The sequence below is a fragment of the Natrix helvetica genome, assembly GCF_964273705.1.
Source record: "Natrix helvetica genome assembly, chromosome: 3".
NCBI lineage: Eukaryota > Metazoa > Chordata > Lepidosauria > Squamata > Natricidae > Natrix > Natrix helvetica.
The window spans coordinates 45,747,947-45,760,454 of NC_138549.1; the positions used below are offsets into that span (position 1 = coordinate 45,747,947).

Genomic DNA, 12,508 nt, shown 5'->3' on the forward strand with positions numbered 1-12,508 from the left:
TTAGTAAAAGCTGGACCAAGACAGAGAAAAGCCATCTTATGCAATGCTAAAAATGACCTGGTGGGGGCAATAGCAGAAATAGCACTGAACACCCTAAAAGGAAACCTTCCTCTGAAACCTTCACAATTCCGGTCTCTAAAAAGAAAGAAAGGTGTCATTAAAAAGTTGAGTGATAGAAAGGTTTCATTCAAAAAGAAGAAACAGATCATACTTCAGTCGGGTGGTTTTATAGGTCCCTTACTAGGGACAGCTATTCCGCTGTTGACTAGCCTGCTAACAGGATAAACCATGGACCATGCCGAGAAAATGTATCTGGTGTCGCGTCATCAGATGGAGCAGCTACAGGGCAGGACGCCTACTATGGGGGCTACAGCCACTAACCGGTTGGATGATGAAATGTGCAACATACTTCAGAGACATGATTTGGGTGAGGATGACAAGATTAAGCTCTACAATTCTGCACTGCAGAGGTATCTAAGACTGACCAGGCAAAATGAGTCTGAAAAGGACAAACTGAATCTCATTTATCTGCCGGGAGAACCTCGGCCACTTCCAACATTACCAGAATAGCTGCCACATCCATCTCCACAGAACACAGCGATGGATGAGATCCTAAGTGGTGTGAGCGCCTGTTATAGGAAAAATGCAGAACTTTTGCGGAACAAAATGAAACAACACCAGGACGTCTCAACCTGGGATGATCACGGTACCTTTTTATACAAAGGTGTCCCTATTCCTGGTACTAATATTTTAGACTTGGTGAAAGGCGCCTCGCAACACCAAGTCGCTACTGAGAAGCGGAAACCTAAAGGATGGGATGATTTTATGAATGCTATGGCTGAGGTGAATGTTACAACTTCTGTGTTGGGGTCTACAGCTGTTAAAGAGCAAATAGAAAAGTTGAAAGATACTCTGGTTGTTAAGGATGAAACTGCTGCTAGCCCCGACTCTGTTATGACAGCACCTTTTGGGGCTCAGAAGCCTATGTTTACAGGCACCCTCACTAGCCCTTGGACATTAAATTCTAGAAGTAGACTCAGGTTTGGTGAGTGGCTCAATTTGTAAAATGAATAAAAACACAGTGATACACGTAAAAATGTTTAAGTCTTTTTCTTTATTTTATAGTAAGGCTGGCATGCCTGCTTGCATTGGTGACTGTTACAGGTTCCAAGCCCCCTCCCCACCTTTTTAGTTGTACAAACAGCTTTACCGTTTGATCATTTTTAATATCGGCATTGGAGTACATCTTTAAAATATTTTCACAGGTCACTCCTTTAGTACGGTTCAGTAGAAAAAATGCACAGTGTTGTCCACAAGTCCGCAGGTGTTGCAATTGCCGTTGGTGAAATCTGCAGAAGCTTTATGACCACGGCAATTACCACTGGAATATAAAATTGGGGTGTTTTGAAGAGTTTGCTGTCTAGGAGTTATTATTTTGGAGTCTGCAAAATATAAATCACATCTTGTTAGTGAGTTATCCACTCCAGTGTCATTTACAATATCATAAATACAAAACATATTTACTTACCATTGCTGGGAGATAATGAAGCATTCATTTGCTGTTTCACATATCGTCCGGTAAGTACTCTGCGCATCATCATTAAAATTACAACACACCATGCTGCAGCCGTGCAAAACAGGTCTGAATTTTAAAAAAATTCTTTATCATAACCCTTGCAACAGGGTTTGTTGCATTCTGGCGGCTGCATTGTGTCAGAGCATGCAATGCTGGCTTTTGCTGTTGTTTTAAAAACATCTTTGGAATCAGCGGTTGCCATCTTCAAGAGACTGCTGAAATTAAGGCAAACTACCCACCTCTTGTAATGACAAGTTCCTTGAGCCTTGCACATGCCCAGAATCATGGGAGGTATGGCATGCCTAGGCATGTCCCTGGTATGCCTCTTGCACATGTGCAGAATCACAGGGGGTGGGTGGGTGGGTGGGTAAGGCATGCCTGGGCATGTCCCAGACTTGCCTCTTGCACATGCCCCGAATCACAGGGGGCGGGTGGGCGCATGGGCATGACATGCCCGGGCATTTCCCAGGCATGCCTGAACAAGGCTTAACCCCTGCATGCAGCCTGGCAGCTTGCCTCTTGTGAACATTTTAATTCCTGTTAATATTCCTTGTCTTTTCCTGTAGGTGGTCTTCAAAATGGTTACATGAGTATTTGAGTGTGCAATTGGCAAAATATGTGTCTTTAGATTTTACAAAGGTAAAAACCAGTTGCAGGGTTTAAAAGGGCTGTATTCCCCCCCCCCCCAGCCTTCGAGGAAATGTTTTTAAATCCACCTAGAAATAAATACTTTTTAGGGAAAAAAAAGATGGGTTAAATACAGGCCCTGTCTCCAAAAAAATTAAAACCCTCATTGCCTAGAAATAAATACCTTTTAGGGAAAAAAAGTGGGGTTAAATGCAGGCCCTAGGAGAACAATTAGAAATAAAAAACATTTTTTTTAATTTCACAACCCCCTTCCCCCTTGAATGTCCATAGAATTAGTCTAGGGTTAAGGTAATCATGTACCCAGAGGCTTGGCATCTTTCTTGATGAGGTTAGGTTCAACATGTCTTATCTGAAAAAATAGGGCTAGGACCTTGCACAACAACTTATCTGTTAGTTCTACTCATACTTATCATGATGGGCCTAGGCCAATAGAACATATCCGGTTAGGGTTATGACCTTGTAAATCCTGCACCACGTGGGGTAAATTATGCACATCCCAGCTGGGGAGGAGGACTATGCACGCCATATCCGGAGGGTCATTTCCGCTTAGGGGCATGATCTGGTGATGTAATCAGCACGTGGGTTTGTTTTCTTTGATGATGTCATTGATCAAAAGTACTGATAATTTACATTAAAAAAAGTATGAACTATATCTACTGACATCAACCATTCAAAATATGTGGCAGTGATGTGAATCTCTGAAGTAGTTAGAAGTTAGGAAAGTGAATTTAATGTTTAAACTCTTCCTTGAATAATTGTGATGAGGGTTCTATAAATAATCATATCTTATTTGTAATCAGTCTTTCTATCACCTATTCGTTCTAAGAAATATTTGTTGGAAGAAGGAAAAAATAGTTGTGCCATACCTTTTGGTTAGAAATTGTAACAGTCCACTGCCTGGAAGCATCATAAATTAGAAATTTAAAATTGAGGGATCTGATAGAATGGAGCAAATGTATTTATAGCTGAACATATTGTAGTATGATAAACTTGGTATGTGAGCCGAGGCTGTGTAGCTACATACAACCTAATACTGGATTAAATGATTGATATTATATTCTAATGAATTGCCTTTTTTAGCCATAGGACCAAGTCTTCAGGCTGGCCTCCTCCTTCAGGAACCTGGACCTTGAACCAGGGATCTTCCTATGGTTGGGAAATGATGGCAAACAGAGATGGGAGAGACTACTACATCAAGTAAGGTTGCCATCAATTTGATGAATTTTGTGCAAAAACTGCTACAGAAAGCTGAAGCCCCAGCATGAATATATACTGATCTTCCATTTGCTCCCTAATCAGGTTATCCCACCAAAGGTAGTATATACATTTGTTTGATATTTAGACAGGGAATTACATATTTAACATAAAGACCAAGAACGCATCAAAGTAATATTAATATCAAAATATTGTTACCCCTGTCTATAATATAACAAACGAAATTTGAATTCCACAGTTATTTTTCATTTGCCATAATAACAATTAAAAATTGGTTTTTTGTTTGCAGATTATTTCTCCCTTAAGGCTGCCCCCTTTAAAAAAAGAATTAACAAATGCCTTCTGGGCATTTTTTAAGTATTCAGAAATAACTTCAACATAATGGTGAAGATCTTGTTGCATTTGAATATAAAATAATAGATTAAATTGGTATGTGTGTGTTGCTGCTGCTTATTTCCAAATAAATCTCCCTGATTTGAAGAACTAGGGTTTAAAAATTATTGTCTGAAATTGAGTGAACTGCTAAGACGCTTTCATTCTGCGCTTTAATATAAAACAAATCTCTATTGAAGCACATAGATAAAAGCAACAGAGAAAATGAGTGAGATGATGTTCACGATGGAATGAAAGGGAAAATGCATGTTACATCATCTCATTTTTAAGACTTCTGTTCTAGAAGGCTGCCTGCATGATTTGTGTTCCTTTGGGAGTCTTTTTTTTTGTCCTTTGGGGTTCATCAAAAGCCAAAACATGCCAGTAGATAATCTCAAAAGTCAAACTATTTTGTCCCCTAACACTCATGTTCCTGTTCTACAAGAGCAAGTTCTTAGTTCTCGGACAAAATGAGATATAACTAGATCTAACTATTGAGTAGCTAAACACAGAGCATAAGAGCACTCCAATATCTACAGTAGGCTTTATTCCCACTTTTTCTTTATTAATATTTTTGAAACAATAAATGACCCATGTTATCCAAATGTGGAGTGTGTTTTCAATCTAAAGCAGTGTTTTTTAACCTTGGCAACTTTAACATGTGGACTTTGACTCAGAATTCCTTAATCAGCATAGTCAACAGGGTTGGAAAACACTGGTTTAAAGCATTTTTGTTCATTATCATAATGGCTTGAAGTTAATAATGCAATGAGTGGAATTTCTTCATGAAATCTAAGGACATGGAGAAGGAGAAGGCAATTTCTAAGTAGTCATAACTTCCTCTTGAAGTCATCAAAAGATCCGCAGAATATGACATCTTTCAGGGTGATACTCAAAGTCCTCCATAGAGGTCTGTAAAACAGTTGCATTGATTTTGAAGTGCCTTATTCTAATCTTATCACAAGCCCTCTGATGTTGTTTGAATATTCTGCAAGTGTGTCAAGCACAGAGCAGTTCAGTTTGGAATTCAGTACAGGTACTTTGAGCTTGAAAATGGGTCATTTCAGTCTCAGAAATAATTTGAATGGTTGGAGCAGTTTCAGAAAAGTTTCCAGTACCTTTTGAATTTAGATCGTTTTGAATTTAAAAGCAGCATGGCAAGCATATATTAGAAATGTTTTCCATGCTATTACTTAATATCTATACAAATCAATCTTTACTTGAATGGGAAATTTGAGATTTGATATGAGCCAGTGGATTATTAAAAAGACTAATTTTAAAAAAGATATTTGTGATGGTTATAAGGGTTCTAAAAATTGTACAGTTACTTTGTTCCTTTTGAAAATTTGATGAAAATAAAACAGAACAGAACAGAATAACCGAGTTGGAAGGGACCTTGGAGGTCTGTAGTCCAACCCCGTGCTCAAGCAGGAACTCTTATACCATTTCAGACAAATGGTTGTTCAATCTATTCTTAAAAACTTTTAGTGTTGGAGCATTCACAACTCTGGAGGCAAGTTGTTCCACTGGATTAATTGTTCTGTCAGGAAATTTCTCCTTAGTTCTAGGTTGCTTCTCTCCTTGATTAGTTTCCATCCATTGCTTCTTGTCCTGCCTTCAGGTGCTTTGGAGAATAGGTTGACTCCCTCTTTGTGGCAACCCCTTAGATATTGGAACACTGCTACATTTCACCTGTACTTCTTCTTTCATTAAATTAGGGTTAGGGTTAGCTTTTTTGGCAGCTGCAGCACACTGCTGGCTCATATTTAAGTGATTGTCCAATAGGACTCCAAGATCCTCTCACAGTTACTACTATTAAGTGAGGTATATTTGGATTTTCTTGCCTAAATGTAGAACCTTACTTTTTTCACTATTGAATTTGTTAGATAGTGCCCAATGTTCATGTCTGTCGAGATCCTTCTGTATCTTAAGTCTGTCTTCTGGAGTGTTGGCTATTCCTGCCAGCTTGATGTCATCTGCAAATTTGATGAGTTCCCCTTCTATCCCCTCATCCAAATAATTGATGAAGACCTCGGTACCTTATTCCACTACATACTTCCCTTAATGTAGATGCAGTTCCATTGAGGACTACACATTGAGTGTGGTTGGTCAGCCATTACCAATCCATTTTGTGAGATAGTGCCCAATGTTCAAATCTGTCAATATCCTTCTGTATCTTAAGTCTATTGGTCAGCCAAATAGAGGAGTAATGCTTCTTTTAAAGAATATGGATCATGTCGGGTTACACCAGGATGTTTATAGGGATTTCACTATGATAGTTTTTTAACATAGTCAAGTAAATCCCCCTTTAAAAGATCAAGATCAGGAACAAGAAAGTAGTGATAGCTCAGTTTCAGATTATTCAACAGTTTATATTGTATAGAATAAATACAGAAAATATATTATTTCAATTGATATTAACATTTTTCAAAACTTGAGATGACTTCCGGTCCCCGAAGGCAACGGACGTGCAAGTTTGCTGCTCGTCTTTTCGGTGGGCTCCCCTTGGGAGCACAGGGGACCTTGGAGGGGCTCTCTGCCGCAGGGCGGCTTGTTGGGACCCCCTGGATTGGTGGCGGCTGCGGGGGGGGTCTCCAACTTCGCCCCAGGAGCCGGGAAGTGTGGGGGGTGCACGGTGGTGCTGTCATGTTGTCACGTGTCTTCGCCGAGCGGAGCTTGGAAGGAAACAATTAATTGAAGGCTACAGCTGAAGTGCGGTGAGGTGGGAGGTCTCCCCAAATCTCTTCTTAATTTATCCAATTGATGAATAGCAGTCTTTTTAAAACTTTGTTTCAATCACTGGAAGAGTTAAGATTGGAGGGGGGGGTTTCCACCCCCCTCAGAAAAGCGGCATTCGTAATATCTCTCTCTCTCGGAGGAGAGAGAGAGAGTTAAAAACTTACTTTCACTTCCCTTAAGCAATGGGAGAAGGACTTATTACTACAATTGCGAGAGAAAGGATGGCTGAGTTGATCTTTCTTTAAACTATTTATGGGAACTTTTGACTTGTTGTCTTCTGACCTCCTGTGAAGGCTGAGCCAAGATGGCCAACTTCCTCCTTCTTCTTTGCTTTTACGAATGAGATTCCCTTCTTGGAAGATTTTCTGGCTTTGAACTATTTTCCACCCCAGAGACCCGCAGGAGCCTCTTCTACTACGCATTTCCCTTGGATTTGGAATATTTGATTCAATTATTTGGCTTGGAGCTGCACAGGAAGATTAATATTCTCTTCTGGGTTTGCCTGCCTTGTGATCTCTCCCGGTTGTGCTTTTCCACAGACGCCATTTCTTTGTTCAGACTTATAACTATCTCTGAGTTTCATGATGGGCCCTAAAAAATTACCACCTGGTAAGGCATCTTCGGCCCCAACATCCTCTACGTCCAGCCCGACCACTCAACAGACACAATTGGTGTCATTTTTACAACCTAAAGCTCCTGATGAGAGTTCAAAGGATTTATCTGTTCACCAAATGCTTCAGACTCTTTTAAAGTGACAGGACGAATTGAAAAAAAACCTGACAGATCTAAATGACCAGCTCAGAGAAACGCAACAACAAGCTACACAAAATAAACAGAGAATAGGTGTACTGGAGGAGGGCGCAGTTGGGATGAGGGAGGAGGTTAAGACAATCCAGAAGGGGAATATAGAATTTGAAAATCATATGATAAAGATGGAATTTGAAAGGATGTCTTTTTTCCTTAGATTTCAAAATTTGCCAGAAACCGAGAATGAAGATCTCAAGGAGATTATGACCACAATTCTAGCAGAATACATTAAAAGAGATAAACAGCAGTTGGACATTGACCTGATTTACGGGATCAACTCAGCATACGCTAGAACACACAATGTTCCAAGGGAAGTCCATGTTAAATTTCTTAGAAAGACCACAAGAGATGAGGTCTTAGGAGCTCAAAGGGTGGGACCACTAAAATATAAAGACAAAGAAATAACCATTCTTAAACAGATTCCAAAGAAAGTAAGAGATAAGAGGAAGAAATATTCCTCTTTAGCAAAGAAATTATATAATAAAGGAGTCTCGTTCAGGTGGTTATTGCCAGAAGGTATGCTGATTTTCTGGGAGGGCAGCAGAATTAGAATTAATTCAGTTGTGGAGGCGGAGGCTTTCATTAAAAAACACAATGCCCTCCTAGACGAAACAGGGGACAGCACACAAGATAGTAAGGAGGGAGGGGCCGAGGCTCTGACAGAAGTCAGGGGGGAGGATCCAACACTAAGAAGACTCAGGTCACAAAAATGAATCGAAACATTATTGCAATTGTTGTTATAATGTAATTTTTGGAAGTGATACAAAAAATGATTGAATATACTGATGATTTAATGTAAAATCAAAAACTGCCAATGTTTATTCAAATGTTGATTTTTTTTTAATTTCTCTTTGTAAAAGTTGCGAGATTTGGGGGGATTACCTTCCCTTGCATGATGCAGCTGTCAAAATTTTCTATACCTTTTTTTTACCCTTTTTTCTTTAAAAAAATTGTAAAAACCAATACATTTTTTTTAAAAAAAGCATTTTTCAAAACTTGTTTGAAAAAGAAAACACTTCCTCAGCTGCCAAAGATCAGGAAGAGTCACTATTTTTGATTCCTTTGATTATTGATTTGGCAAAATACCTTGAGGCTTCAAGAGAATATGAAGCACTTCAAAGCCAGCTCATTCAGTTTGTTGCTTTAAAGAGTCCCTCTCTTTGATTTACAAATCTGCTTTGATGGGGTGATTCAATCAAAGTTTTGTCAATTGAAGCAACTCTTAAAAGCTTTGCCTAGCCATCTGTTCCATTACAAGGCATTTCTGCTAGGTCAGGTCCTTCATATTCATAAAAACCCATTTGACAGAAATCAGTCAAATCAAGTGTATACAATGTTTTGTATCTCTATGGTTCATGTGAATCTGGATGTTGGGTTAGTTTTCTAGTCTTGCATAAAGTGCAAAATGATGTATATGTAATGCTTCACTGCACGGAGATCCACTCTGAAGGAATACACCATACAATAATTTGCATTATTTCCCAGGGACGGATTTATAATAAAAGTAATCCAATCATTTAGCTGCTTTTGTTGTTTCTGTATTTTGAGAAAAACCATGTAACTGTCCTAGACTTATCTCAGTGAATTTTGTTTTTGTTCTAGTTTCTTGCACATGCAATTCTCATAGTTTTGAGAAAGCAAGCATGCCATTTATATTATTAATGACATGTCACAAGTAGTCGCTGTTCTCTATTGCTACTAACATCAATAGTACATTAAAAACATTTATTTATTTATTTATTTTATTTATTTATTTAAACTTGGAGCTCGAGGACTTCCGGTTCCGGCGGCTACGGCGACGGGCAAGTCTTTGCCCGCTCCCGCTCTCCCGGTGGGCTTCCCCTGCTTCTGGGGGGGCACAGGACGCCCCGAAGAGGCATCCTGCCGAGGGAGCGGCTCGCGGAGGGCCCTGGCATCGGCGGCGGCTGGTGGGGGCTTCTCCGCTTTGCTCTAGGCACCGGGGAGCAGTTTCGGAGGGCGCGCCTGCGTCTCGCCCCATGCCGATCGGGCAGCGTAAAATTGAAGGAAGCAGCGGCGGTATGGTGAGATGCTTCCTTTCTCCATTCCTTTTTTGTTGAATTGATGGACTTTTCAGCAAGATAATAAGTTAAACTCTCGGAGCTGCGGTTAGAGGGGGGGGATTTTACCCCCCCTTGGACAAGCGGCTTGAAAAAATTCTGCTTTTGCCCCTAGGAGGATGGAGGAGGGGGGAGAGCCAACTACTGATGCCTCACCCCTGTAAAAGTGATTTTCATTGGACTTAGTTTTATAACTTGTTGATGACCTGAGAACTTTGTGAACTTTTGAAATTTTACTATGCCTCTGAGCCCAAAGCTGGCAGGGCAAGATGGCACACTTCCGTTGTCTTCATGAACTGTGAAACCTGACTCCACCTTTAAAACTCAGGCTTCTGGTCTTTGTCTCCGTACTACCCAGAGGAATCTCTTGTGGATTGCTATTTCCTGAACCTTCTGGAGAGGAAACCTTTTCTTAACGCTAGATTGACTAAAGAAACTCTCACTTGTTTGGATTTTCTGCCTCCTGGACTCATCTGCCTGCTCTACTTCTCCAGCTGTCCAGTCTCTACACTGACTGACTTCTCTGTTTTATAAATTATGTCTCCAAAAAGACCACCACCTGGAAAACCTGGCTTTGCTACTTCTGCACCGACATCTGCAACATCCAGCCCTGCCACACAGTCAAAGATTACAGAAATGATGCATCCTAAGAGCACAGAGGTGGATTTGCTGCAAATGCTTCAACAACTCATACAGGGCCAGGAAGAAATTAAGAAACAACTAAAGGAAATGAAGGAAGAAATTAAAGAGAATCAAGTCCAAATTTATAAGAACTCTCAGAGACTGGACCTTGTGGAGGGTGGGGTGGCGGAGGCGAGGGGGGGGTGGAAGTTTTACAGAAGAGTAACAAAGAACTTGATATTCAACAAATGAAAACAGAGTTTGAGAGAATGTCCTTTTATCTTAGATTTCAAAATGTTATAGAAACAGATGGGGAAAATATAAGGGACATTATGACCAACATCTTAGCTGAATACATACACAAAGACAAACAACAGATGGAGTGGGAGATAGACTTGGCCTATAGAGTGAATTCAGCATATGCTAGGACACACAATGTACCCAGGGAGGTTCATATTAAATTCCTTAGGAAAAGCACAAGAGACGCAATTCTGGGTGTACAAAGGGGGCAAACATTGACATACCACGATAGGGAGATAACCATCTTGAAGCAGATCCCCAAAAAAATTAGGGAGAAAAGGAAAAGTTATTCGCAATTGGCGAATAAATTATACCAGAAAGGGGTGTGGTTTAGATGGTTGATGCCTGAAGGGATGTTGATATTCTGGGAGGAGACAAGAATTAGAATTAATACACCCATAGAGGCTCAGGCCTTTATGGAAAAAAATAAAGCAAACCTAGAAAAAGCAGAAGATTCTACAACGGTTATACAGGACACGGGAGGGGCCGGAGCTCTGCCAGCGGGGGGGGGGGGAAGGGGCAATACCAAGAAAGCTCAGATCACAAAAATGAATAAGAAAACCACATTGCTATAAACATACCGAAAGTAATAGTGAAATTATATTTAGAAAATATGTTATAATATATAAGTTGATTGAAAACTTTTATTCCTATATGCTGATTTTACATGATTATGTATTAATGTTTTATATCTAGATGTATACTATGAGTTTGGAGGGAGGGGGCGTCTGCCATACTTGCAACTGCCAAAATTTGTATATTATTCCACATACCCTTTTCCTAGTAAATGTTTTAAAAAAACCAATAAAATTTTTTGGAAAGAAAAAAAAACATTGGAGCTCACAAACACTCATCAATTTTTGTTTCAAATCAATAATGAACAAATCAGAAAGCTAAAATGTTTGCCTCTCATTTATTTACAGTTCCCATCATTCAATCTTTCCTATTTCCTATTTTCTGTAGATTCTTTCCTAGTGTTAACTTACTATTAACCTCATATTTTAAAGTGTTTTTGCTGGCTCTGACTATTTTTGGATTTATTTAGGTAATCAGATATTTTTCACACTAATTACGAACTGTGATCCCAAATGGACATTTTCTGTGAGCTTTGTTAATGTAGATGGAGAACATGAGCTTTTTGGAAGAAGGAATGTTGCAGGTTGTCCTTAACTGTGATAATTGAGACTGGCAATTCCATAGCTAAATCATAATGTATGACATCATGTGACCCCAACAAATAAAGAGCTGTGGCATGCTTTCTGTGGTTAGAATGCGTATTGCAGGCTAATTCTGCTGACTGCCAGGACTTCGATCCTGACCAACTCAAGGTTGACTCAGCCTTCTATTCTTCTGAGGTCAGTAAAATGAGATTGTAGGGGGCAATATGCTCACTCTGTAAACTGCTTAGAGAGGGCTGTAAAACACTATGAAGTAGTATATAAGTCTAAGTGCTATTGCTAATGACAGCAGCTGCAGTTGTTAGATGAATCCTACATGTTGCAGCTTCTCCTAATCACACAACCATGACTTCTGAATATCTGCCCGCTTGGTTTGTTTGCCAGAAACTGGCAATGAAGGTTACAAATGGCAACTATATGACTGCAGGATGTTGCAGCCATCATAATTGTGAGCTAGTTGTTAAGTGTCCAAAGTGAGCGCTGCAACAGCTGCCACTATGAGAAACAGCGATAATTTCTCATTTGACTCTGTTGCCACCGATGATTTGGACAGGCTGCGTGGGCGACTGCGAGCCACCACATGTTTATTGGACCTGTGTCCCTCCTGGCTTGTACTGGCATCCTGGGAGGTCACACGAGGCTGGCTCTTGGGACTAGTGAACGCTTCATTGAGTGAGGGGTCCCTACCAGCCGCCTTGAAAGAGGCGGTTGTGAGGCCCTTACTCAAGAAGCCTTCTCTGGACCCAACTGAGCTAGCTAATTATCGTCCCGTCTCCAACCTTCCCTTCTTAGCGAAGGTTGTAGAGAGTGTGGTGGCCCAACAGTTCCCACGTCACCTGGAGGAAACTGATTATCTAGACCCACGCCAGTCCGGCTTCCGACCCGGGCACAGCACAGAGACGGCCTTGGTCGCATTGGTAGATGATCTCTGGAGGGCCAGAGATAGGGGTTGTTCCTCTATCCTGGTCCTATTA

The 12,508-nt window shown here is 40.4% G+C and overlaps 1 protein-coding gene across 9 annotated transcripts in view; it reads left to right on the forward strand.

Annotated features, from left to right (window-relative positions):
* Positions 1-12,508, forward strand: part of FRMPD4 (FERM and PDZ domain containing 4) — a 570,850-nt gene that overhangs the window by 466,451 nt on the left and 91,891 nt on the right. For 7 of the 9 annotated variants that reach the window (XM_081946813.1, XM_081946814.1, XM_081946810.1 and 4 more), the window contains one exon: positions 3,305-3,421. The exons of the other annotated variants lie outside the window; for them this stretch is intronic. In XM_081946813.1, the coding sequence (XP_081802939.1) occupies positions 3,384-3,421 (38 nt within the window). In that variant the 5' untranslated portion in view covers positions 3,305-3,383. The remainder of the gene's footprint in view (positions 1-3,304; positions 3,422-12,508) is intronic. 9 annotated transcript variants of the gene reach the window in all.